Source organism: Xenopus laevis, chromosome 1L (assembly GCF_017654675.1).
Source record: "Xenopus laevis strain J_2021 chromosome 1L, Xenopus_laevis_v10.1, whole genome shotgun sequence".
Taxonomy (NCBI): domain Eukaryota; kingdom Metazoa; phylum Chordata; class Amphibia; order Anura; family Pipidae; genus Xenopus; species Xenopus laevis.
In genome coordinates, this window is record NC_054371.1 from 216931743 (window position 1) to 216958123 (window position 26381).

A 26381-nucleotide genomic window follows, 5' to 3' on the forward strand; every position below is an offset into this window, starting at 1 on the left:
AACCTAAGTTATAATTAATCTTTATTGGAAGCAAAACCAGCCTATTGTGTTTATTTAATAATTACATGAGTTTCTAGTAGACAAGGTACAAAGATCCAAATTACGGAAAGATCGATTATCCAGAAAACCCCAGGTCGGAGCCTTCTGGATAAGAGGCCCCATACATGTAACAGTAATTTATAAATATGTAATGTGACAATTACCTATAAAGACTTCCACATATCTTAGTTATTAATGGAAAATATATTTTTAGTGATTCGCGGCTAAATTTCACTTTTCGGCATCCGCAAATTTTTAATCATGAACCTGCAGCAAAAATTAGAAGTGAGAAAAATTTGCTCAGACAAAAAAAGTCACCGCAAGAAAAAACACCCATTGACTTTAGTGCATTTGGACAAAAAGTCGCCAAAAAAGTCGGAAACAAAAAAAAGTCACTGCTAGAAAAAAACCCGCAAATTAACTTTAATGGATTTGGAATGAGAAAAAGTGTTGGGCTCGTAACAAAAATTGACGCTGGTAAAGAAATTTGTTTTCTAATGACTTCAATTCATTTTCCATATTTTTCACAATTTCGCTCATCACTTTATATTTTGGTTAAAACTTTGAAGACAGGAACTTGCACATGGAAAGGTTGTTGGTGAAGGAGTTAGCAGGGAACAGCAGAGGGGAGAGATTAGCCAAAGCAAGTGTCATACAGTGGTTGAGGGAGTGGATGCTAGTTGTCAAGGCTCAGAAAGGGTGGGTGTGCACTGGTGGCTCTTGAGTAGAGTTTGAGTAGAGGGTGGTCAGAAAGGCTGCAATGCCAATAAGTGTTGACTTGAGTACCAGTACTACTTGGCTTGACTCTAGCTGGCCTATAATAAGTTCTATATGTGCTGCCGAAATGAGTGACAAAAAGATAAAGTGGTGCCATGCTTCTTTTATCTAAACACCTCACAAGTAAGAAATCTCCATTACTGCTTCTTCTGTTCTTGATTCTCACAAATGTATTATATCTCACACCAATTTTCTTTTCAAGCTGTGCAAGTTTCCCATAGGATTTTATTAAATGGATTTACAAACCCAAGAACGATCAAAGAAGTTCATTGATTATTTCACTGAGGTCCACTGAATTATTTATAAAAGGGAATAGCTAGTGTGTTCAAAAGATTGAACGCTCCTCTTTAACTCTCTTGATCAGTGGGAGACATGCTTTTAACTAAAGGTGGCCATACATGGGCAGATTTTAAATGTTGATTAGGGTCCTTTAGAATGATTGGGCAGCTTATCTGCCAGTGTATGGGGCCTGATGGGCCTACCAGACCAATATCTGGCCAAAAACGGACATGTTTGATTTGCCCGCCGATCAAGGACCACATTGGCTATTTGGTGTGGTCCACATTCCCGTCGGCTGGTATTCCTGTCCATTTAGGTGGGCATATCGGGGGAAAGATCCTTTCATTTTGGCGATCTTGCCAAACGAGCGGATCTTATAGTGTATGGCGGCTTAAGATGAAACTAAGGGAAAATGTCTCAAACTTTTATAAATTTAAACCTAAGTATCTAAGTTATTAAAGCCCAGTATGGCCTGTGTTCCAATCAATTAATTAGACTTTTGCTGAGGATCACCCTGTTTTTAACAAGGTACTCCTTATCTGCAGGCCAGTTCTGGTATGAGTTGCTTCCAACCTGTCACAAAAGCTTTAGAATGGTTGGGCAGGGGGATAAGGCCCGGCTCACGGCTAGAGTTTCAGTTTATCCTAAAGCTGTTCAGTTGGGTTGGAAGTTGCTTAGTGCACAACTGCTTGGGGGCCTTACCTAAACTGTTGCCACAAAGTAAGACTATTCAGAAGAATATAATTTATTTTGCTGTAGCTGGAACCAGGGGCCCTAGCCTAAACCATGAAAAACAATTCCAATTTTACTGTTGGCATAATGTGTTCAGGCAGGTATCGTTCACTTGGGATCAGCCAAACACCGGCAACAACAACACAGATGCCACCTAATAGTGACACTGCCCTTTGTGCACAGCGATATTCGGATGCTGTTGGCGTCATTAAATCCTCTATAACACAGGTTATGTATCTTTTTACTAAACTTTAGTTGTTGTGGACCTGCAACTTTGGCTGTTTAAGGGCTTCAGGGAGTATTAATTAATGAGCAGCTGGAAGGTCACATGTTGGAGATCCCAAGATCACATTGCTAAGATCACAATAACCATTTCAAGATCAGGCCTCTTATGGGAATGGTTTTTGTATCCTTTAGTACAGTGGTTATCAGACTTTTTTTGTTCAAGCCTCCCAATTAAAGTTCTGACATATTTTGAGGGCCCCTTAGCCAGTTTACAGAGACTAGATAAATCACTGGGTGGTGTTGTTAGGCACCCCCAGTGATAATAGTCACTTACCTGCTACCCCAGGCTGTCGCTCTTCTTCTTTAAAGCGATACTGTCACTAAAAAACTATTTTTCAAAATATTAAAGTGCATTAAAAGTTACCTATAGGTTATGCTGATTTAAAGAGAGCACCAGTATGGGGTACTCTTCACTGAGTAAACTCAACAACACCAATTAGGACTGCTTCAACTCACCACCACTTAGCTGCTTCCCTGTGATGTCGGGTGCTCAATCCGCAGTGTCCCCACTGCCACAAATGTATACACGAACAGATGGACGGCACTCCGATAAGAAACAGGCTTTTTATTGCTGGGCACTGTGGAAATACATAGGCCTTACGCGTTTCAGGAATTATATGCTAATTTGAACAGATAATTGTATGTAATATCCAAGGTCGAAAGGGGTCTCTTTCTTTCTTTTTACCCCCTTCTCCTCCTCTTTTGTTTTATACATTTTAGCAGAGTGTGGTTGTTTTTATTAATACAAATAATATAATAAAGAAATAGAAGATGTGCATTTTTAACTGTAACAATCCAGACAACCAATAGGGGTCGCTGGAAACCTATTGTATATAAGGCAAATTTTCGATTCACTTTGTAAGCCTATGATTAAGGGAAGGTGTTCCCGAAACGCGTAAGGCCTATGTATTTCCACAGTGCCCAGCAATAAAAAGCCTGTTTCTTATCGGAGTGCCGTCCATCTGTTCGTGTACTCTTCACTGAGTGCCTCACTGCCATCTCCCTACCAAGTGCCCTCCTGCAACTCCTAGTAGTGTGGTGCAGTTATTGTAAAGAAGCCCGAGCCCAGGGAAACAGTTAAGCTACTAGAATCACTTAGGGTGAAGACACACAGAGCAACTAGTAGCAACTACTTGTCATGACTACAGTATAGACAATAGTGATAATTGGCTTTGCTAAGACATTACAGGGGAAATGTAATAAAATTCACAAGTTCAAAACTTTGCGAATAAAAATTCGCCTGTCACAATATAATTTTCTTTGTTAGGCTTTTATTGCATTGAAAATCTTAATTGGGCATTGCAAACCTTTAACACCTGCTCTGGAGTTCCCTTAAATATTTTTGTCGCAAAAAACGGTTTGTGATTGTGAAATTTTATTACATACAAGGGACATTTTTACCCATCAGGTGCCCTTTAACAAAACCCCTTGGCCTGCCCCGATTGCGCTGGAAATAAAAACTGTGTAAATAGATCGGCTGTGCAAAATAAAAAAATGTTTCTAATATAGTTAGTTAGTCAAAAATGTAATGTTCAAAGGCTGGCGTGACTGGATGTCTAACATAATAGCCAGAACACTACTTCCTGCTTTTCAGCTCTCTAACTCTGAGTTAGTCAGCAACTTGAAGGGGGCCCACATGGTACATATCTGTTCAGTGAGTTTGCAATTGATCCTCAGCATTCAGCTCAGATTCACAAGCAACAGTTATGAACCATGTGGCCCTCTTCAAGTCTTTGATTGGTTATTGCCTGATAACCAGGGTAACCAGTCAGTGTAAACCAAGAGAGCTGAAAAGCAGGAAGTAGTGTCCTGGCTATTATGTTACACATCCAGTCACTCCAGCCTTTATACATTACATTTTTGCCTAACTAACTATATAGAAACATTATTTATTTTGCACAGCCTATTTATTTGCCCAGTTTTTATTTTTACACTGAACTGTTCCTTTAAAGGTTCCTAAAAGTTTGCAGCCTCAGTAATTTCCGCTTCCTTCTCCTTTAAATCAGATATCACCACAGAATCAGCAACAGAGCTTTCATGAATTATATAAGGAGGAGGCATGTCCCATAGTGAAGCTGTCAACGTAGAACAAACAGCTGGAAATGAAATATAAGACTGGGAAAAGCCATTACATTGAGAGAAAACTGCACAACACTCAGTGAGCGGGAAGAAAGTGACACTGACAGACATTTGCTGGGTCTGGGAGCAGCAGAGAGACAGTGGGTGGGACAGAGACAGGGGCGGGGCTTGTGTTCCTATTGCACAGCGCTGTTTGTCTCTCACAGACGTGACCACTTCCTATGAGAACGAAAGGACACGCCCACCTCTCATTTCAGCCCAGACGCTGAGCAGAGTGATCTTTCCTGCTGCAGCCCTGCTTTAATTACGTGTATAAGAGGTAACACGCGACTAAAACCAGTTTCTTTGCTGCTGCTCTCTGTACTGTGCGCTTCCAGGGAGGGCTTTGTCAAACAAGGCGACGAGAAGGGGGCAAAGTGCCACTTCAAACATGGAGTAATGTCTTGTCCTTGTGTGTGTCCTGCTGGAGTCTGAGAGGGGGGGCAGCTGGAACTATTCAGCTGTATAGGGGTGTCCTGTCCTTTCTGCTCATGTTCTTCTTGTGCTTTTTATTACAATACTTGATTTAGTTGTTGCCTGAGCCACCCCATGCCAGTGCCAATGTAAATGCAGGAAGCAAGAATGGGGGACCCCTGGGGTTTTGGGGGTGGGGGATGAGTTTTAACTGTGCCCCCCTCTCTGTGGTTACCTCTCAGCAGATATATTTACCTACTGGATATGGCTCATATTCTCTCCCTTTTGTCTAGTACAGTCACTGCTATTTCTCTCGAGAGGTTCATTTAGCAGGGGGTGCAAGGTAGAGTCCTGCAGCTGGTCGGGTACCGCAAAAAAAGAGGCCACCCTGCGGAATGAGGGGAGGAGGGAAGTCGCGGGTTGGGTTGCTGGTATCATCTGAAATTTATTATCTTATGTAATATTGTCTATATTTTACTCCTTTTAAAGTTTTACAAAACTTGTTTCTGCCCACTTTTGATGATGACACTTCTGGTTTACAGCACCGTCACTTCCTGTTTGATGGTGGTCGGCGGGTTGCGTGTCGGGTTGTGCATAAGGCAGTTGCGGGTCTGGGTCGGGTAGCGGATCATAGTGGGTAAATATGCGGGTTGCAGTTCGGGCTGTGAAGTTGGGTCCTGGTCTTAGAAATCGGTTCTGCGCAGGATTCTAGTACAAAGTCCTCTGGGTTCTGCGTGTGAACTGTATCCAGCACTGAATTTAAAAGTAGCAAAGAAGAGGCAGTCAGTACAGAACTTCTTTTGCACCCTGTGGCCATGCTATAAATGACACAAGGGGGCCATAGACGCACTGATAATATGATACAAGTACGATATTCGGTGCGTGTATGGTGGGAAAAGAGCCGAACGATATCGGCAGACTTGAATATTGGTTGGCTAATCGATCGGGCTCCTTTGAAGGCACCTAAACATTGGCCGTTGTTAAACTGGCCATAGACGTGCAGATTTACCTTCATATCAGACAAACGATATGAAGGTGCCATTTTCCGACCTGCCACTAACCATTCAGTAAAAGAACAGATCAGACAATGTTCTGCCCCTGACAGCAATCGTGTGAAAGTTATGTCCGACAAAAGCTGGTGATCAGTCTCCCACTGATATTGTCAGATCGGCAATACATGCAGAGATATTATCGGTAGCAGACAGAGATTTTCGACTGAACGACCTATCGACATCTCACGAAAAATGACACTCCACACACAGCCCGAAAATCGTACGTAACGGAGATTCATACAATCAAATCATTGCGTCTATGGCCAGCTTTAGTGCTGAATTGTCAGATACAGGTAGAAATCTATTGTTTCTATCTGTATATCTGACAATTCAGCTCTACACATGTGTATTGAAATGAACAATCTTTCCTGGAAAGATGTTTTCCATGAAAGGTTGTAATTGTAATTTCTATGGCCACCTGTGCCTCCCCCAGCCAAACACAGGCAACAGTGTATTCATGAGGAACAAGTCTTTGTGCTTCATTTTGGAGGGCAGGTTGCAAGTGAGCAAATATTGCAGTTTGTGCCCATTTTTTGCACTTTTTGCCCTGCAATTATGGAGCATCTTGTACATACATAAGGAAAACGTAAAGTGGACATTCATTGGCAAATTTCAGCTGCCAAGTCAGACTGAATCGACAGCTTATCTACCTGTGTATTTGGCCCCACGACACGGCTGATTAAAGGGGTGGTTCACCTTTAAGTAAACTTTTAGTATGTAATAGAAGGCCATTTCTAAGCAACTTTTCCATTATTTATTTTTTATAGTTTAATAATTATTTGCCTTTTTTTCGTCTGACTCTTTCCAGCTTTCAAATGGGCATCACTGACCCCATCTAAAAAGCAAATGCTATGTAAGGCTACAAATTCATTGTTATTGCTACTTTTTATTACTCGTCTTTGCATTCAATCCCTCTCCTATTCATATTCCATTGTCTTATTCAAATCAGGGCATGGTTGCTAGGGTAATTTGGACCCTTGCTACCAGATTGTTGATAATGCAGATCTGCTGAATAAAAAAAGCTAAATAACTCAATAACCTTAATTAATAAAAAATGAAAACCAATTGCAAATTGTCTCAGAATATCACTCGCTAACTTTCACCTTTGAAAGCTAATTCAAAGGTGAAAAACCCCTTCAACCAATATTTGGTAAATCTGTCAGGTTGGAAAATCAGACAGGGCAAGGAGAGTGTCAGCATCTTGATTCCATGTCCGATTGTCTCCGTAGTTCACAATGGTTGACTATAAGGCCAACGATCAAATCAAATTTGGCCCAGCAGCATATGGCCAACTTTTGGGCAATGATACATAAGGTAATTGGAAATATTTTGCTGCCTGCATGATTTCCAGCTCAGCAAGTGGGCAGTAAAATGCTTAAAGTTTGTCTTCTTTTGTCTTGAATGGTATTCAAGGTAGATTTCTTGTCCTGCAAATTAATTGGCCTCTTTAGAGTATTTTCAAGCATTTTGCTTCTTGCCCTTGAAGCTGGAAAATTTAAGTTCACAGTTGCATTCCAGGATCATTGCCCTTATCCAGGCTGTGAATGTTGTTATGCTCGTGTGTTCAGAAAACAACATCTTATTTTTTGATGTGCAAAGAAGTCCCAATATTACTATTGAATAAATAATACTCCTTTCATTTTTCCATTAGCGTGTTGGGTTTCTGTGATCTTTTATTCAGTATGTATAGAATTGAAATTTTGTATTCATTCCTTTTAAAGCACTTTGGTCATATTTCAATACATATGTGCACGTACACAACCTAAGGCATATTAATCATTGATAAAATTGCCTTGAAATCCCTCTCTGCTGTTCAAAGTTCCACATCTGCTGCAATAAAACGGCAACTAATTCCTCACCGGAATTTCTACAGCCCTCTGTGCTCTTAAAAACTTTTCAAAAAATGAATTTGATCATCGCTGACCTATAAAAAAACAAAAAACAAAAAAAAACCAGCAAACAGAATGGGGCTTTTGATTTTCTGTTTGGAAGTATCTTGAAGAAAGAATAAGTAAAGTGGATACTGTCATACGAGAAATGTTGTATTCAAATTTATGTATAATATATATAATATATTATTGTATATATTGTCGCTCGTCTATCGATATGATTCTCCACTAGGGATATATGATTCTCACCCACAATGAGTAAGTCTCTCTTCGATTTAAATAAATACTTACTCAAATCGAGCTGATACTAATTTGTCGGTGAATAAATGCCAGTACAAAGCAAAACACTTAGGTTATTAATTAATTAATGGTTGAATTGTTGTTTTCCCGAAAAATTTGAGTTCTGGAGGATAGTCTCATTAAAAATTCCAATTTGATATCTTGAAGTTGCTAAAAGGCCAAATCTGAAAATACTCCAGCTAAAACCTATCGCGATCATAAGATATAATTTATCCATATAGGAGGCAAAACAATCCTATTGGGTTTATTTAAAGTTTAAACGATTTAAAAAGGTTTGAAGGTTTAAAAATTAGAAACCTTTCTCAAATCTTTCCTAAGCAGAAGAACATCAGAGCAGCCTCTTTCTTTCTCCTGACAACTTCCTTGACTACTTGGTGGTCAGACTGGTGGGAAAATGGTCAGCAGGTGGCGCGGTAGTAACAAAATTCATTCATGTTAACAGTACATGTATCCTTTAATATCTCAGAATACAAACAAAATAAGTAATGCATGTACATTACAAAAGTGCTTAGAGTAGCCCCCTCATCAGTTTTACATTCACTTGTTTTAACGGTTTACTTATCCTTTAAAGGCAGCTGTTAGAATTGATACAATAGTTGCTAATACTCCACAGATACTGCTGAGAAATGTATGCACCTGAATTACTGAGTTTACAGACAGAAAAACCAGATAAAACTTTATACTTTGGAAAAACTGTAAAAAATAAGAAGCTTCTTTCTGTTGATTTAGTAGGAAAAGATCATAGCAGAGTCACATTAAAGTAAAATACCATTATAGAATTTAAACTGAATTAGAAATGTAATTAGCCTTGGCTGCTGTTGGCTGAATGCCAATGCTGGGTTTAGGTTTTTCCTTCCACTCTCAGATTAAGATACTAAGTCTAGCTAACATATAATTTTAACAAGCATTTCATGAAAATTAAAATATGTGCTCAACTCAGAGGATTTTCCTATTGAGTATTTGTATTTCCTCATTTAAATGCTGTGTTAATTATTCTTAATACCTTCTGTTTTAGTATTTGTTATAAATTCTTGCCAGTTTGTAATAATATGTTGCATCTATATTCTTTTTGCAACGGGAAGGTACTGATAGGTAGGTTGAAGACTGTCAGCCTCTCACCCCAGTACATTGCCTCTGACATGCTGCCAGCCTTTAAGTAATAACTTATAAGCTGCATTGTCTCTTTACTTCACTTCTTTGATTAATTTGTTTCCAGATCAAGATTTCTTGACATTTTATGAGATGATGACACAATGGTGATTGTGATGACTGTGCTAAGTAAAAAATGTGACTCCCCTTCCCTGGGCAGTTACCCATAGCAACCAATCAGTGACTGGCTTTTAACAGGCAGCTGTCAATTGAACAATGAAAACAAACATTTGTATATTTGTGTTTATAAACGAGCTCCAGAGTGTCAAAAAAAAAAGGGAAGGAGAGATTCACATTTTTTACTTAGCACAGTAACCATTGTGTCATGTGTAATTTTTGAGACGTCTAGTACAGGTATGGGATCCGTTATCCGAAAACCCAGAAAGCTCAAAATTACGGGAAGGCCATCTCTCATAGACTCCATTTTAATCTAATATATACAGTTTTTAAAAATTATTTTTCTCTGTACTGAGAACACAATGTCTTGTACTGAATATAATTAATCCTTATTGGAGGCAAAACAATCCTATTGGGTTTAATTCATGTTTGATTTTTTGTGTAGACTTAAGGTATGGAGATCCAAATTGCCGAAAGATCCCTCATTCAGAAAACCCCAGCTTCCGAGCATTTTTAAAAGATCCCATACCTGTATCGAAGCCAAATTTAACCTAGGACTGTTTCTATGAAGATTCTCATTTATCCAGGTTATGATATACAGTATCTAGTAGAATTAAGTCAAAGGAAACTGGACATTTAGAGGTTTTTTCTTGAAAACATTTCACCACTCATCCGAGTGGATTTTCCAGTTCAACTGAAGAAGCCACTTGGGTGAGTGGTAAAACGTTTTCAAGGAAAAAAACTCTAAATGTCCCGTTGCCTTTGACTTAATTCTACTAGATACTGACCTAGGACTAACTTTTAAATGTATTTTCAATTCATACTACTTTTTTTCTTTAAAGGAATGGCTTTAACTGGTATTCGTGTGCTGGAACTGGCTGGTCTTGCCCCTGCACCTTTTTGTGGAATGATTCTAGCAGATTTTGGTGCCAAAGTGATCAGAGTAGATAAAGCTGGTAGCGGCACAACAATGGACACCTTGGCACGAGGAAAACGATCTATAGCTGTGAACCTCAAGAGCCCAGAAGGGATCAGTTTATTGAAGAAACTCTGCAAAAAGTCTGATGTCTTGATTGAGCCTTTCCGCCATGGTAAGCTGGACATCATCAATGGATCAGCCCACGGTCCAGACATTTGTAATATTTCTACTCTTAGAGCTGAATGATGTAAGCAAATGTCGGCTAATAAAGAGGAGCAAATGTTACCTATGTTACTTAAAGGGATACTGTCATGGGATTTTTTTTTTTTTTTTAAATGCATCAGTTAATAGTGCTGCACTGAAAGCCATTTCTCAAAAGAGCAAACAGATTTTTTTAATTTAAATTTTGAAATCTGACATGGGGCTAGACATATTGTCAGTTTTCCAGCTGCTCCCAGTCATGTGACTTGTGCTCTGATAAACTTCAATCACTCTTTTCTGCTGTATTGCAAGTTGGAGTTATCTCGCACCGCTCCCACCCCCCACCCCCAGCAGCCTAACAACAGAACAATGGGAATGTAACCAGATAACAGCTCCAGATAACGGCTAAATGCTTGACTGACAGGAAGAATCTGGCACAGTTAAATGGTGTTGTCCGCTTATACTATGTGGCCACACAGGGTAAGGGTTTAGGGTAGGGACACACTGGACGATTTGTCGCCAACGTTTTTAAAAAGCAAATCGCGGCGACATATCGCTTGTTTTGTCTCTGAACAAAACCAAATGAAAGACGCCAGCTCCTGTGCCTACAGCGCGTTTGTGAATCGCCTGTAGCTCCAAAACGCACTGAGACCCTTTTCCGAGCGATTTATCAGAAATAGCATGTACTTAGAAAAGCACTGAAATCTCCTAGACACGCACACACATACAGATAAGTAGCAGCAATTGTATTCAAATTACAATGCGAACGCAATGACGCAAGAACGCAAGCACGTAAAGACGCCAGGTTACAGCGGGAAGCACAAACCGTTTCCGGTTTGGGTGGAGCACGTACCGCACAGAGTAATGGGATACAAATCGCTCTGTGCCAATAGTCGCTGTCAATCGTCTGTTCGAAAAAGACGATCGTCTTGTCGCCACGATTTACTTTTTTAAAACGTTGGCAACAAATCGTCCAGTGTGTCCCTACCCTTACATCCTCCTTATCACAGTGTTGCTGCTTCCTTTCATGTTCAAGTATGTGACTATACAATAACAATCCTCTGCTTGTCCACGGCACTGCAAACCTCCTCCTCTGTGCTGCTCATTTTTTTGTTGTTGTAAGGGCAGAGACACGCTGCAATTCTGGGAGATTAGTCGCAAATCTCTTCTTTGGGGCGACTAATCTCCCCAAACTGCCTTCCCGCTGGCTAGAATGAAAATCGCTGGCGGGATGGCACTTGGAGCGCTTCGTTTTCCAAAGTCACCCAAAGTTTCCTACTGCAGGAAAGGGACATGCATATATAACCTAGTTATAGGGAATGAGTTAAAAACACCATCTGGAAAAGAAACAAACCTGAGCAGTGTGGGAGAGGAGATTTTCAGAAAGAGGAGGCTTTTGTTTTTTGCAGGAGTGGGTGTGAGATAAGCTGAAAGCAGTAGTACTCATCCCCTACAGGAAGTAGTATCCTTCTCCATATGAGGAAGTGGAGTATTTTTTTTTTTTAAACTATATATTTTACTATTTTTTGGGTTTACATCAGTAATTTTGTAAATTAATATTTATTTTTGCCATAAAAGTAGAGATCTAAGAACTAAACTAGAGGTGTCACTATCACTCTTAAGTAGTCAGTCAGTAGTATTGCTAAAAGAAAAGTTTGATGATTTTCCAACCACAGTAAAGTTTATAGCAAGTGTTTATCCATATTATTCTTTAAGGGGGGTTATTACATTAGCCAGATCTTTTCCTGAAATCCTAATGAAGCTGTAAACCAACCAGAAAACAGCTGTGAGCCATAAAATTAACTAGACACAGCCAGATTTAATTGGGGTACACGTGCAGACTATCCAAAATTCTGTCTAGAAACTGCTTTCCTTTAAAGCTTCAATGTATTTATGTTAACTTAATGTGCTATGGCTATGGCCACCTGATTCCAAAATAACCAGCAGTTATCAAGGAGGAGGAGGATGCCACCTGTAGACGGCCATCTTTGAGATGCTCCTGTGAGACGCTAATCAGAAATCGCAAGGCCCTGCATTGAAAATCCACAAGTCTCAAAAGTTGTCCTGCAGCATTCCACATCTGATTGGGGCTGATAGTTTTATTAGCTGGTTTGCTTTCAGTTTCTTAATGATTGAGTGAAGGGGTAAAGTACTTTCGTTTATCCTGAACATGGGCTGCAAGTTTGTAGTAAGGGATGGTGTTCTTCCATTGTATTACAAGACACCTTTTCACCAGGTTTTGTGTGAAGGGATCTTTTTAGGGTTTGCTGTGTCCATCGTTGTCCGTGAGGAAACATCATAAGAAGGTGTTTGATGGTAGCTCCAAGCAAACGAGGCTTCTGAATAATATGAAAATTAAAAATAAAATATAAGGGTATTGAGTAGAATAGTAGGACAACAGCATATGGGGGCTAATACACGAACGGTCAAATTTTTGGCAGTGATAACTACACCACACTCAGTGCCACTTCACCAGGTTCAAAATCGTTACCACTTTGATAATTCACTAAAATGCGAAGCTGCATCTCAGCAGCCGAACGCTGGCGAATTTTCACTAGAGTTACTTCGCCAGTGACAGCATTTCCTAGCGGATTTTCATTAGCGTTCATTTCTGCCTAGTGAAACTTCGCTAGCACTCTTGCACTTTGTTCAATTTAAATAGCACATTGTATGGACATTTTTTATTAGTAATGTTGGTGCAAATGTTTGAAGTGGCCTCTTTTTAAAACAAATGTCCAATGAGCCATAAAAAAGACAGAAAAGATCATTTAATGCCCTAGACATGAGCCCACCCTTATATAAATGTGGCATGCCCCTCAAATTAGTTAAAAAAATTTGTTCACCCATAAGTCTTTAATAGTTTGGACTTTTGAAGACAATCCCGCTTTAAAAAAAGAAAAGTCGCTAGCGTTTTTTTTTTTTTACAACTTTCATGCATTTCCGGCATACAGGATATGATGTCACTGACATAAGATCGTTTTATCAGTTCGCCGGGTCTGAGGTGGTGAAGTAAACTCTGGCGAAATAAATAAATCTGTAAAATTCCCCCTTTACTGAAATTGTGGACTAACAACCTTGGCCAGAGGGAAAAGTCGTCTGGGAATAGAGTGCGAATGAACGCTAACGACGGTCTTGTTCACTAGCGAATTGTCGCCTACACCTGTTTGTGAATTGGCGATGTCCCTGCGGATGAGATTTCTGGTGAATTGATGCTAGAGCTGCCCATTTCGTCCTTTAGTGAATCTGCTCCATAGTGTGTTTCCATTTATCCACCCCTGATTTATATGTTCAGTTAGCATAAAAATATAATCTGCTGTTATTAGTGATGTGCGTGTTGACCCAAAACCTGCAGTGGTCTGAGGGTTGACCAGTGGTTGGGCAGATTTGTGTTGAAATGTGGCCAGCCATTGCAGATTAGGGTTAGATGTGGGTCAAAAGTACTGTGTCCAAAAGGAATGTGAGGGTCTCTAAAAATAAGAAAACAAATGTAAAAAGTAGAAAAATTTATTAGGACATGAGACCTAACGCGTTTCGTGCCTATTGGGGCACTTACTCATAGGCCTATGCTCCTGAAGATTCCCTGTCTTGAAAGCAGAATACAGAACTAACGCCCAGACGAGATGATGTGGGCACTGGGTTCTACAATACCAACATGTTGGTGGGTTAAAGTAGACCTGTCGACCAGACATAAAAAGCTGTGTGATAAGAGCCCTTTTCAAATTAAACATGAAATCCGTATTTTTTTTTTTTTCAATTAAAGCATTCATTTTACTCATTTAAAAATCTCAGCTGTCCATCAAATATTGTCTGCCCCTCCTCTATGCCTTAGGCAATTACATCCACTTTCCATTCGGCACTTACTAGATCTCAGTGCTCTCCCCACATTCCCCCTCTCTCTTCACTATTTAATTGTGTAGCCAGTGCATGGGGGTGGACATCAGGTCCCCCATTCTGGAGCACAAACAAGATTCTGAGATGATACAAGGCTTGCCTTAATAACAATGTCCACAGAATGACTCCTACCTGCTTGCTATAATTATGAATTCCCAGACTGAAGGAAACAAGATTCAAATAATTTATATAGTGTAATTAAAGTTAATTTTGCTTGACTAATGTTATAAAATAGGATTTGGAATACTTTTTTTTGGGTGACAGGTCCCCTTTAAGGTTTTGTGGGTTTAAGGACAGGCGCAGGTTGGGTTTTTCCTGACCCACACATCACTAGCTGGCACTTCTGAATTATACAAACTGCTTTTGAGGTTGATTTACATTCCTTGCTGATGCCTTGGGTATTGTGTTACAGGTGTCATGGAGAACCTTGGGCTGGGCCCCGATATCATGCTTCAAGAAAACCCACAACTTATTTATGCAAGACTCACTGGATTTGGTCAGAGTGGAAAATATGCAAAAGCAGCTGGTCATGACATTAATTACGTCTCAATATCAGGTATAATGAAAATGTTTGGATTTTTTTGTGTGTTGATTATCGAATCCCAACCAGTGGCTCACAAGTAACGTTACTCACCAACCCAGTGGATGTTGCTCCCAGTGGTGCTTATTTTTGAATTCCAGACTTGGAGGCAAGTTTTGGTTGTATAAAAACCAGATGTACTGCCAAACAGAGACTCCTGTAGGCTGTCAGTCCACATAGGGGTTACAAAATAACCAATCACATCATTCTTTTTTACATTTGAATATGGCTTATGGGTAAAAAAAGGTTGGGGGTGTTAAAGGGCAAGTCAACTCCAAAATGAAAGAAAACAGAATCCTAAGTAATTTTCCAATATATATTTATTAAAATGTTTCAGTGCATTTTGCAGCTATTTGCAAAAACTATTGCTATTGAAAGCAGCATTTGCATAACTTCTAGTTGTTAAGAAACAAAGCAAAAGTCTTCATTCCCCAGCAAAGTTCTGGTCTGTTAATCAGCTGCCTTGTCTTACATGGTATCAACAGTCTAATAGATAATAGACAGGGACAGAGACTGCTTTCAATAACAATACATATATAAATAACCCATAGAAAATCTGTAATGAATGTGTATTGCAAAGTTGCTTAGAATTATGTTTTCTTTTATTAGGCACATTTTTATTTTGGGGTTGATTTTCCATTTAATAATAATGGGTAAGTAGGGCTTGTACATGGAGGGGCAATTAAAAAAAAAAAAAAAAAACTACTGTTACCCCCAACTGGAGTAAGGGCTCTATTAACCCGCACCTTTGTTTGGGGATAATATTTTTTTTGACAACAGGTGCCCATTAAGAGAGGACTGGTCTGCAAAGTTGCCCGTTCCACTACAGTGGTTGGACCCTTTACTGTAACCAGAAGAAGCAACTTGTCTGTAAAACTACCTGTCACCCTATGGTGGTACTTCTGTGAGCTGCTACATGAGAGAGTCGTTGGTTCTTGCAGCTGCATCTCGAGAAGAAAGCGCCAAAGAGAGGACAATTGTGTTCCATTAGTTATGTATAAACACTCACTCATTCTAGCATTTCTGCAATGTTTTAGGTTTGCTGTCAAAACTGGGAGATAAAAACAGTCCAACTCCCCCTCTGAACTTACTGGCAGACTTCGCTGGTGGTGGACTCACGTGTGCATTGGGAATTGTCATGTCACTGTTTGAACGCACGAAGTCGGGCAAGGGCCAGGTCATTGATTGTAGTATGGTAAGTCATATTCTGATATTGGTATTTGATACAGCATTGTCATTACTTGTTCTGCTGCTGTGAAAGCAATAGTTTTTGATTACATTATCATGTTATTTTTTGGGTTGAGTGTTTTCTAATATACTTTTTTTTGTTCAGACACTTTTAGCTCACCTCAGTGCTCTCCTCCCTGTAGCAACAAACTCACTGGACCATTTTCCTCTGCTGTCCTGATGAATGCCTACCTCAATAAAAATAGGACCTTAAATGTCTTTTTTCTACTTCTATACCTTCTATCTCACAGTCATTGTCCCTTCCCAGAGACTATTATCCCACTGTTACTATAGGCACCATCTCTCCCTACAGTACCTGCTATCCCACAGTCACACTCCCTTCCCAGAGACTATTATCCACTGTTACTATAGGCACCATCTCTCCCTACTATACCTGCTATCCCACAGTCACACTCCCTTCCCAGAGACTATTATCCCACTGTGACTATAGGCACCATCTCTCCCTACTATACCTGCTATCCCACAGTCACACTCCCTTCCCAGAGACTATTATCCACTGTTACTATAGGCACCATCTCTCCCTACTGTACCTGCTATCCCACAGTCACACTCCCTTCCCAGAGACTATTATCCCACTGTTACTATAGGCACCATCTCTCCCTTCTATACCTGCTATCCCACAGTCACACTCCCTTCCCAGAGACTATTATCCACTGTTACTATAGGCACCATCTCTCCCTACTATACCTGCTATCCCACAGTCACACTCCCTTCCCAGAGACTATTATCCACTGTTACTATAGACACCATCTCTCCCTACTATACCTGCTATCCCACAGTCACACTCCCTTCCCAGAGACTATTATCCACTGTTACTATAGGCACCATCTCTCCCTACTATACCTGCTATCCCACAGTCACACTCCCTTCCCAGAGACTATTATCCACTGTTACTATAGGCACCATCTCTCCCTACTATACCTGCTATCCCACAGTCACACTCCCTTCCCAGAGACTATTATCCCACTGTGACTATAGGCACCATCTCTCCCTACTATACCTGCTATCCCACAGTCACACTCCCTTCCCAGAGACTATTATCCACTGTTACTATAGGCACCATCTCTCCCTACTGTACCTGCTATCCCACAGTCACACTCCCTTCCCAGAGACTATTATCCCACTGTTACTATAGGCACCATCTCTCCCTTCTATACCTGCTATCCCACAGTCACACTCCCTTCCCAGAGACTATTATCCACTGTTACTATAGGCACCATCTCTCCCTACTATACCTGCTATCCCACAGTCACACTCCCTTCCCAGAGACTATTATCCACTGTTACTATAGACACCATCTCTCCCTACTATACCTGCTATCCCACAGTCACACTCCCTTCCCAGAGACTATTATCCACTGTTACTATAGGCACCATCTCTCCCTACTATACCTGCTATCCCACAGTCACACTCCCTTCCCAGAGACTATTATCCACTGTTACTATAGGCACCATCTCTCCCTACTATACCTGCTATCCCACAGTCACACTCCCTTCCCAGAGACTATTATCCCACTGTTACTATATGAACCATCTCTCCCTTCTATACCTGCTAACCCACTGTCCCTTCTTTGATTGATTGCTGATTATAAACCATTTCATATACACAATACACAGATGTCTGAGCGTGTGCGTTTATCTCATGCAAGCTCTTTCATTTTAAATTGTCAGTTTTCATAGAAATCCTGTTACAGACAGCAGCACAGTTTATTAAGCTTAATGGTAGCTAGGTGTCATTCTGTTCTGTATTCAGTGGAGAATGGAATAAATGGCTTTAGACGCAACATTAATGCTGATTGTGGTTATTTCTTGGTGTATAATATAATCCGCAGAACATGTCAGTGCCTAACTATCAGTGTGAACCTTAAAACTCCTATTTGCATTGCTAAGCGAATAAGCTCACAGGTGAGTGACAGCAAAATGTGTAAATGTGTATTTTAAAGACATCTTAACTGATTGCAAAATACCATAATACCACTTCTATCTTGTTGTCAAACATCAACTTCTATTTTGGTTGTCATAAATTCAGACGTGTATTTAATGATCAGTTGCTATGGGCTACTGGACCTGGAAAAATGTGCACCTGTAACTGGATTAGTCTAAAACAGTATTATTATTCTTTCAATACAGGTATGGGATCCATTATCCGCAAACCCGTTATCCAGAAAGCTCTGATTTATGCAATGGCTATCTCCTTTATAATCAAATAATACACAAAACAAAAACTGTGGTACCGTGTTGGCTAGTAGCAAAAATAACAAAAAAACAAACAAATACAAAAAGTATTGTAGAAGTGATACCTATATTGGCTAACAATAAAAATAGATTGCAAGCTTTCGGAGCACCAAGGCCCCTTGTTCAGGCAAAATACAAATGAAAGCTAGAAAGGCACAGCATATATTCTGTTAGATCAGTGAAAGGTATTCATGGGCAATAAATTAGGAAGTTACAGATAGATAGAGATCAAATGTAGAGATAATACAATAATGCAAATTATTAAAAATAATTTCCTTTTTCTCTCTAATAATGTTACTTGATATAATTAATCCTCATTGGAAGTAAAACCAGCCTATTGGTTTTTTTTAAAAGTTTACGTGATTTTCTAGTAGACTTAAGGTATGAAGATCCAAATTACGGAAATATCCGTTATCCAGAAAGCCCTAGGTCCCAAGCATTTTGAATAACAGGTCCCCATACCTGTATTTTGGTACTGGTCAGAGAAGTGGATCAACTGATCTTATATATGTTTTTAGGTGTGTATGTGTACAGGTATGGGACCTGTTATCCAGAATGCTCAGGACCTGGGGTTTTCCGGATAACGGATATTTCCGTAATTTGGATCTCCATACCTTAAAAATAAAACCCTGTATGAATGTTGTGCCTCCAATAAGGATGAACTGTTTCCTAGCTGGGATCAAGTACAAGGTACTGTTTTATTATTACAGAGAAAATAGAAATCTTAGTCTGTGGGAGGTGTCCTCGTAATTTGGAGCTTTCTGGATAATGGGTTTCTGGATAATGGATCCTATACCTGTAGTATAAAATTTACATTCACTTTAGAGACAATATTTTCATTAGGTGGAAGGTGCTGCGTACCTTGGATCCTTTGTTTGGAAGAGCCAGAAACTGGGCCTGTGGAGTAACTCTCCAGGCGAAAATATGCTGGATGGGGGATCTCCTTTCTATAGCACGTACAAGACAGCGGATGGGAAGTTTATGGCAGTGGGTGCCATTGAAACCCAGTTCTATGCAGAATTATTAAAAGGTAAATGACAAAATATATCTATTTGTGCTGCCTCTAGATCTGAGACCCATTACAGCGTTGAATTCTAGATCTCCTGAGATTGTGGTTCTGTTCATGACTCCCCAACAGCGCATGCATGTGACGTGAAATAACAAATACACAAAGGCCAATCTGATATATTGAAACAATCATCTGATCCATGCAAAGTCATCATCCGCGAACTGTGAATTATTCTCTAATAAAATAAAGATAAGGAATTGTTTAAATTGAACTTAGTGAAAGGTCAGGCTGGATGGAGAAAATGGGATTTGCAAGCCTTTGATAATTCTCATAATGCAAACGAAAGTTGATTTCTAATTTTCATTTACTTAAAGTTTGTGTATCATATTTTTCTTGAGAGGAAGAAGGAAGGGAACAGCTGGTGGCATACACTGAATTAAGTTGTGCGGGAACAGTGAGTGAGTAATTGGTGTAGTACAAAGGAAGAAGCAAAAATTGGTCACTGTTTTAAGACCATGTCCACATTAATGGTGGTAGTACACCAAAAAAACTAAAAGGTTGCGGCTCACTGCAGTGATATGACTCATCACTCATATTTGAAAAATGTAAGTCATATTAATACATAACCTTTTAATGCATATGCCTTCTCCTACCCTGTGGATAACACAGCACCCCCCAGCACATGATTAAACACCCTAGGGGCCCCAGGTAGTATTGGGCAGGCAGGGTCTGGCACACACAGGGAGCATAAGGCAGGCAGAGTATGGCACACACATGGAGCATAGGGCAGGCAGAGTATGGCACCCACAGGGAGCATAGGGCAGGCAGAGTAAAGCACACACAGGGAGCATAGGGCAGGCAGAGTATGGCACACACAGAGAGCATAGGGCAGGCAGAGTATGGCACACACAGAGAGCATAGGGCAGGCAGAGTAAAGCACACACAGGGAGCATAGGGCAGGCATAGTATGGCACACACAGGGAGCATAGGGCAGACATAGTATGGAATACACAGGGTAGGAGTAGGACAGGCAAATATTATTGCACACAAAGGGAGCATATGGAAGGCAGAACAGAGCAGGAGACAGGGAAACCTATCCGGACCACTCTAAGATGTACTACATACAGTGACACAGTGCTGGTGCCCCTTAACCATTTTGTATGAGTGACTATATGGGCCGTTTCAGTCTGGGTCTGAGGTGTGAACAGTACAGGGAGCATAGGACAGACAGAATATGGCACACACAAGGTGCATAGGGCGGGCAGAGTATGGCACACACAGAGCATAGGGCAGGGAGAGTACAGCACACAAAGGGAGCATAGGGCAGGGAGAGTACAGCACACAAAGGGAGCATAGGGCAGGCAGAGTATGACACACAGGGATCATAGGGCAGGGAGAGTATGGCACACACAGGGAGCATAAGGCAGGCAAAGTATGGCACACACAGGAAGCATAGGGCAGGCAGAGTATGACACACGCAGGGAGCATAGGGCAGGCAGAGTATGACACACACAGGGAGCATAGGGCAGGCAGAGTATGACACACACAGGGAGCATGGGGCAGGGAGAGTATGGCACCCACAGAGAGCATGGGGCAGGCAGAACTGTGAGACAATGCTGGTGCCCCTCCAGCAGGAGCTAACTGTCTGAATTTGAGGTGTATACAATACAGGGGCCAGTTAATCTCATTACTGATACATTTTGTACTTAAAGGAGAAGGAAAGGTAAAAACTAAGTAAGCCTTATCAGAAAGGTCCATCTAAATATACCAGTAAACCCCCAAAGTAATGCTGCTCTGAGTCCTCTGTCAAAAGAAACACCACCTTTCTTTCCTTCTATTGTGTACACATGAGCTTCTGTATCAGACTTCCTGCCTTCAGCCTAAACCTCATTGCCCTGGGCAAGAGCATGCTCAGTTTGCTCCTCTCCCCCCACCCCTCCCTTCTCTACTGTAATCTGAGTCCAGAGCAGGGAGAGACTCAGGCAGGAAGTGATGTCACACCACATTAATACTGCAGCTCCTATTCTAAACAAACAGAGAGTTTCTAGAGCTTTTTACTCAGGTATGGTAAAATATTCTACAGAATAAATATAGCATTCTAGCTTGCACTATTGCAGCTAATCTATTGGCAATAAAATGCCTCCGTAGCTTTCCTTCTCCTTTAACAAAAGGTAAGCAGTCACAGCAGGCAGTTGTGTGGGGGCCACACAAGGCAGGGCCGCGGGCTGACAGTTGGACAGCACTGGTCTATGGCATCTTTCATCAGCCCCTCTGGCATTCGGCAGAATCTACACATACCAGACTGCAATATATTGATATATTTTCAGCATGTCTTTTAATACTTTTCCATGGGGACCAAAGACTCACAATCGATTATTCTTTAGGATACTGAATTTTCAAGTTATCCGTGCTATCCATTTATTTTTAAGAGTGATTTATTTTTATTCAATTCTCACTTGAATTGAAGAGACTTCTTTCCAGAGAACATTTTGCTCTGTGCTATTAGAACATTTAAAAATCCAAGTACAGTTAGGCAAGTGCTGTGAAGTTAAATGAGGGATTATTCTAATTAAGCCCCACACTGTTACTGCTTGCATGAGTAGGTAGTATATTCATGTATTTATCCGCTAGATTGCGTTCGGTGTTCCAGTGTTCCCTGAGACGAAAGAAAACTTTTCTGTCTGCATTAATAGTAGTTAACAAATAATATGCTGGGGATACAAACATACAACTACTTGTTATTAGCTCTCTCGTCTTAATTGCACATAAGAGTGTATTTTATATAAATACCTTGGTGATAGCTTAAAGGAGAAGGAAAGGTTAAAATTAAGTAAGCGTTATTAGACAGGTCTATATAAATACACCAATAAATCCTCAAAGTAATGCTGCTCTGTGTCCTTTATTAAAATATACACAGCGTTTCTTTCCTTCTATTGTGTACACATGGGCTTCTGTATCAGACTTCCTGTTTTAGCTTAAACCTCCAGGGCTTGGGCTTGAGCATGCTCAGTTTGCTCCACTCTACCTCCCTCCTCCCCTCCCTGCTGTAATCTGTGCCCAGAGCTATGAGCGAGCAGGGGGAGACTCGGGCATGAAGTGATGCCACGACTTCTGCCTTCGACTGCAGAGTCCTGAAGTGCATTGTGAGTAAATTCAAATTATTAACATATTTAATCAGTATTGATTACAAAATACACGTCTTAAAATTCATTATTGTGTCCAAATGGTGTTTACACTTTTATATTTCGGATATGGACATTTTGCACAGCTGGATTTTTCCACATAAAGGCAACATTTGGACACAATAATGAATTTTAAGACGTGTACTTTGTAATCAATACTGATTAAATATGTTAATAATTTTAATTTACCCGCAATGTGGTGAAAGGTCAATGTATGACCTTTGCACACTTGATAAAGGGCCTAGCCGAAACATGAAGTGGAGCATTTTCCCCAATAAAAGCACTGTCGAAGTTTACTGCCTTGGATTTGTCTGCATTCTAATACAATTTTGCTTGTTTTAATTTGGGGTGTGGACACAGGATACCCCTGCAGGAGAATCTATTAATTAACCGGTGCTGGTGAGCTACAGTTACCCTTATTTTTCACTAGGAAGTGATGTCACACCAAGCGACTATGGCAGCTGCTTTCCTAAACAAACATAGAGAGTGTCTAGAGCTGTTTACTCTGTTATGGAAAAGCATTCTAAAGAATAAAAATGGTGTTCTAGCTTGCACTATTGTGGCTAATCTATTGGCAATAAACTGCCGTGGTAGCTTTCCTTCTCCTTTAAGTGACTATGTTGAGAAAGAGTTCCTTTAGCACTACTTATTGACAATGTCCCTCCCTCTCTGTAAAATGCAACTTGCAACTTGCTGGTGGGAAATGTGTGGTGCAAAGTTGCCAAAAGTGTCCTGGCTAAAAAAACTTTTACTTTGGAAAGTAGCCACACCGCTCTTGTTTCCCCACCAGCAAGCTCTGCACTGGTAAAAATGGGCTGTTTGTTTCAGAAAGACTACTATAATTTATATAAACAAGCTGCTGTGAAGCCATGGGGGCAGCCATTCAAGCACAGGATACACAGTAGATAACAGATAAGTACTACTATAGTTTATATAAACAAGCTGCTGTGAAGCCATGGGGGCAGCCATTCAAGCACAGGATACACAGTAGATAACAGATAAGTACTACTATAGTTTATATAAACAAGCTGATGTGTAGCCATGGGGGCAGCCATTCAAGCGTTTCGTGTCTACCAGGGACGCTTAGTCATAGGCTTTAGCCCTGGTTGACACGAAATGCGTCAAGCCTTGGTTCTTCATTATGGAGAATAAAATGTAAGCTTTTTAACCTTTTACAATCTGACTCCAGCTCTACTACTTTGTGGGTCCAGGCTTGTGCCAGCCTCTTCTGATGTTTCCTCGTGCTTGCTCCCTTTGCTGAAGGTCCAGGGTGCATGCACCCTGGCCCACCATGCATAGCGATGAGCTCATCTAACGCACTTAATATACTCCATATACTGGTTTCATATTTGTATAGTTTGCTGGAAAAAAGAGACAGGTTCCAAAGCACATAACAGATAAGCTTTGTGCAAAACATTGATATCTTCTTTGTAACCTGTGTCTTTTCTCATTTTTCCCAGCAGCTTGAATGGCTGCCCCCATGGCTACACAGCAGCTTGTTTATATAAACTATAGTAGTACTTATCTGTTATCTACTGTGTATCCTGTGCTTGAATGGCTGCCCCCATGGCTACACAGCAGCTTGTTTATATAAACTATAGTAGTACTTATCTGTTATCTACTGTGTATCCTGTGCTTGAATGGCTGCCCCCATGGCTTCACAGCAGCTTATTTATATAAACTCTAGTTGTCTTTCTGAAGCAAACACACAGCTTTTACCAGAATTGAGTGCAATTTGATAACTTCCTTCCACAATGCAAACATGACTTTCCAATGGTTTGTGTGCCTACTGCATGAAAGACTGGGTGGGTCACATCAATGCAACATACAGTACCGGGTGCTGTAGAATAAAACATGATCGGATACTTAGCTGAGTTTACCGAAAGTATTTTCCCAGTATTTTCCTTATTCTACTCCTCATTGGCATCACACTGTTGATTTCAAATGCCTGTTATAATTGAGGTTAATGTTTTTAAACAGGACTTGAACTTGATGCCTCTGAATTACCCCATCAGATGAGCTTCTCTGACTGGCCCGAAATGAAGAAAATCTTTGCACAAAAGTTCAGAGAGAAAACACAAGCAGAATGGGGCAGAATCTTTGATGGAACAGACGCTTGTGTTACTCCAGTTCTTTGTTTTGATGATGTTGCTTTGCACCAGCACAACGAGGAACGTGGATCTTTTATATGTGATGATCAAGGGGAATTAAGCCCTCGGCCTTCTCCTGTTCTCTCTAGAACACCCGCAGCTCCCACTTCCAGCAGGGATCCCTTGGTAGGAGAACACACACATGAAATACTTGCAGAATATGGCTTCAGCGAAAGAGAAATTTCTGATCTCCAAACCTGCGGAGCAGTTGCAAGGAACAAACCCAAAGCTCACTTGTAAAGAACATCCGTATCAAGGTTAATGATTCAAGCTTAAATTGTGATATAGGAAATTACTGATTGACGGTAATCAGCATACAATTCATTATTGAGTTTTAATCTACATTGTCTCTAATGACGTCCTTTAAGGAAAATCTGATGTTTGGTGCGCTCCATAAAAAAGACTTTGCAATATTCTGTTGTAAGAATAATATTTAATGACAAAATTAAATGAACTAAGAACATTTTGTAAATCTAGGCTCTCATTGAATCTTTCTTTGGCTTTTTTTTATATATAAAATGTTTCAAGGGTATATTTATTGAGGGACACGCTCTCGCTTTGAATCATTAAGCCTTGTTGGCTAAATAACACATATTTTATTGATCTTCTTAAGTCAACCCAATTGAAATGTATAAATAGTCGTGGTTGTATTGGAGATGTGCTGAATCTGGCATTTTTGTGTTTGGTCAAACAAAGAAACCATTCTGATAGCACTTTACTTTTTCATTGTACTCCTGTGCAGGCCATTCAAGTTCTTCCACTCTTCTTACTGCAAACCAATTCTGCACGACCCTCATTTTGTGCATGGGGACGTTATTGTGCTGAAAATTAAAAGAGCCTTCCCTAAACTTATGCCCCAAAGTAGGGAGCACAGAATTGTCAAGAATATATTTTTGTATGATCTAATGGCACATTTGTTGGTAATAATGGGGTGCCCACATGTTTTTGGCACTTTTTCCCATGTAGCACAGGGATAGGATCCCTTATCCAGAAATCCATTATCTATGAAGCTCTGAAATACGAGAAGGCCATCAACCCATAGAGCAGTGATATCCAACCAGTAGCTTGCGAGGAACATGTTGCTCTCCAGCCTCTTGCATGTTGCTCTCAGTGTCCTCAAAGTAGGTGCTTATTTTTGAATTCCAGGCATGGAAGCAAGTTTTAATTGCATAAAAACTAAGTAAAGTGCCAAGTAGAGCCTCCTGTAGGCTGCCAGTCCACATAGGGGCTAACAAATAGCCAATCACAGCCTTTTTTTGGCACCTCAAGGACTTTTTTATGCTTGTGTTGCTCCCCAACTCTTTTTAAATTTTAATGTGGCTCGTGGGTAAAAAAGGTTGGGGACCCCTGCCATAGAGTCTACTTTAAGCTAGGGAAGCCCCGAATCCAGGATTCGGTTGGGGATTCAGCCTTTTTTAGCAGGATTCGGATCCAAAACCGAATTGTAATTTGCATATGCAAATTGAGGCGGGGAGGGAAATCGCATGACTTTTTGCATTTCACCATCTGCAAAATTTTTCACGAAACTGCAGCAAATATTTGCTGCAACAAAAGAAAAGTTGCAGAGACAAAAAAGTTGCCATAAGAAAAAAAAAAGCCCATTCGTTATGCATTTGGACAAAAAAAGTCGCCATAAGAAAAACGCCCATTGACTTTAATGTATTTGGACAATAAAGTCGCAGAGACAAAAAAGTTGCCTAAAGAAAAAACTCCCGTGGACTTTAATGCATTTGGAGCGAGAAAAGTTGTTGCACGCGCGACAACTTTCTATGATAAACTTAACTATGATAATAGATCATACAGCTGTATAGTAATT

General features: G+C 40.4%; 1 protein-coding gene across 2 annotated transcripts; it reads left to right on the plus strand.

Moving 5' to 3' along the window:
- The first annotated feature begins 4382 nt into the window (after positions 1-4382).
- amacr.L (alpha-methylacyl-CoA racemase L homeolog) lies at positions 4383-25028 on the plus strand. Of its 2 annotated transcripts, XM_018252325.2 has the most exons (6): positions 4383-4510; positions 9994-10242; positions 14575-14718; positions 15780-15937; positions 19068-19254; positions 24396-25028. In XM_018252325.2, exons 2-6 carry the CDS (start codon positions 9996-9998, stop codon positions 24803-24805), a joined length of 1146 nt encoding a protein of 381 aa, XP_018107814.1. In that variant the 5' UTR covers positions 4383-4510; positions 9994-9995; the 3' UTR covers positions 24806-25028.
- Positions 25029-26381: the final 1353 nt, after the last annotated feature.

Bases quoted from the DNA above. Each gene is read 5' to 3' on its own strand.
- amacr.L (XM_018252325.2), top strand. From the start codon at position 9,996: ATGGCTTTAACTGGTATTCGTGTGCTGGAACTGGCTGGTCTTGCCCCT. The intron at 10,243-14,574 runs GTAAGCTGGACA...ATTGTGTTACAG, and splicing joins GATTGAGCCTTTCCGCCATG to GTGTCATGGAGAACCTTGGG. The intron at 15,938-19,067 runs GTAAGTCATATT...TATTTTCATTAG, and splicing joins AGGTCATTGATTGTAGTATG to GTGGAAGGTGCTGCGTACCT.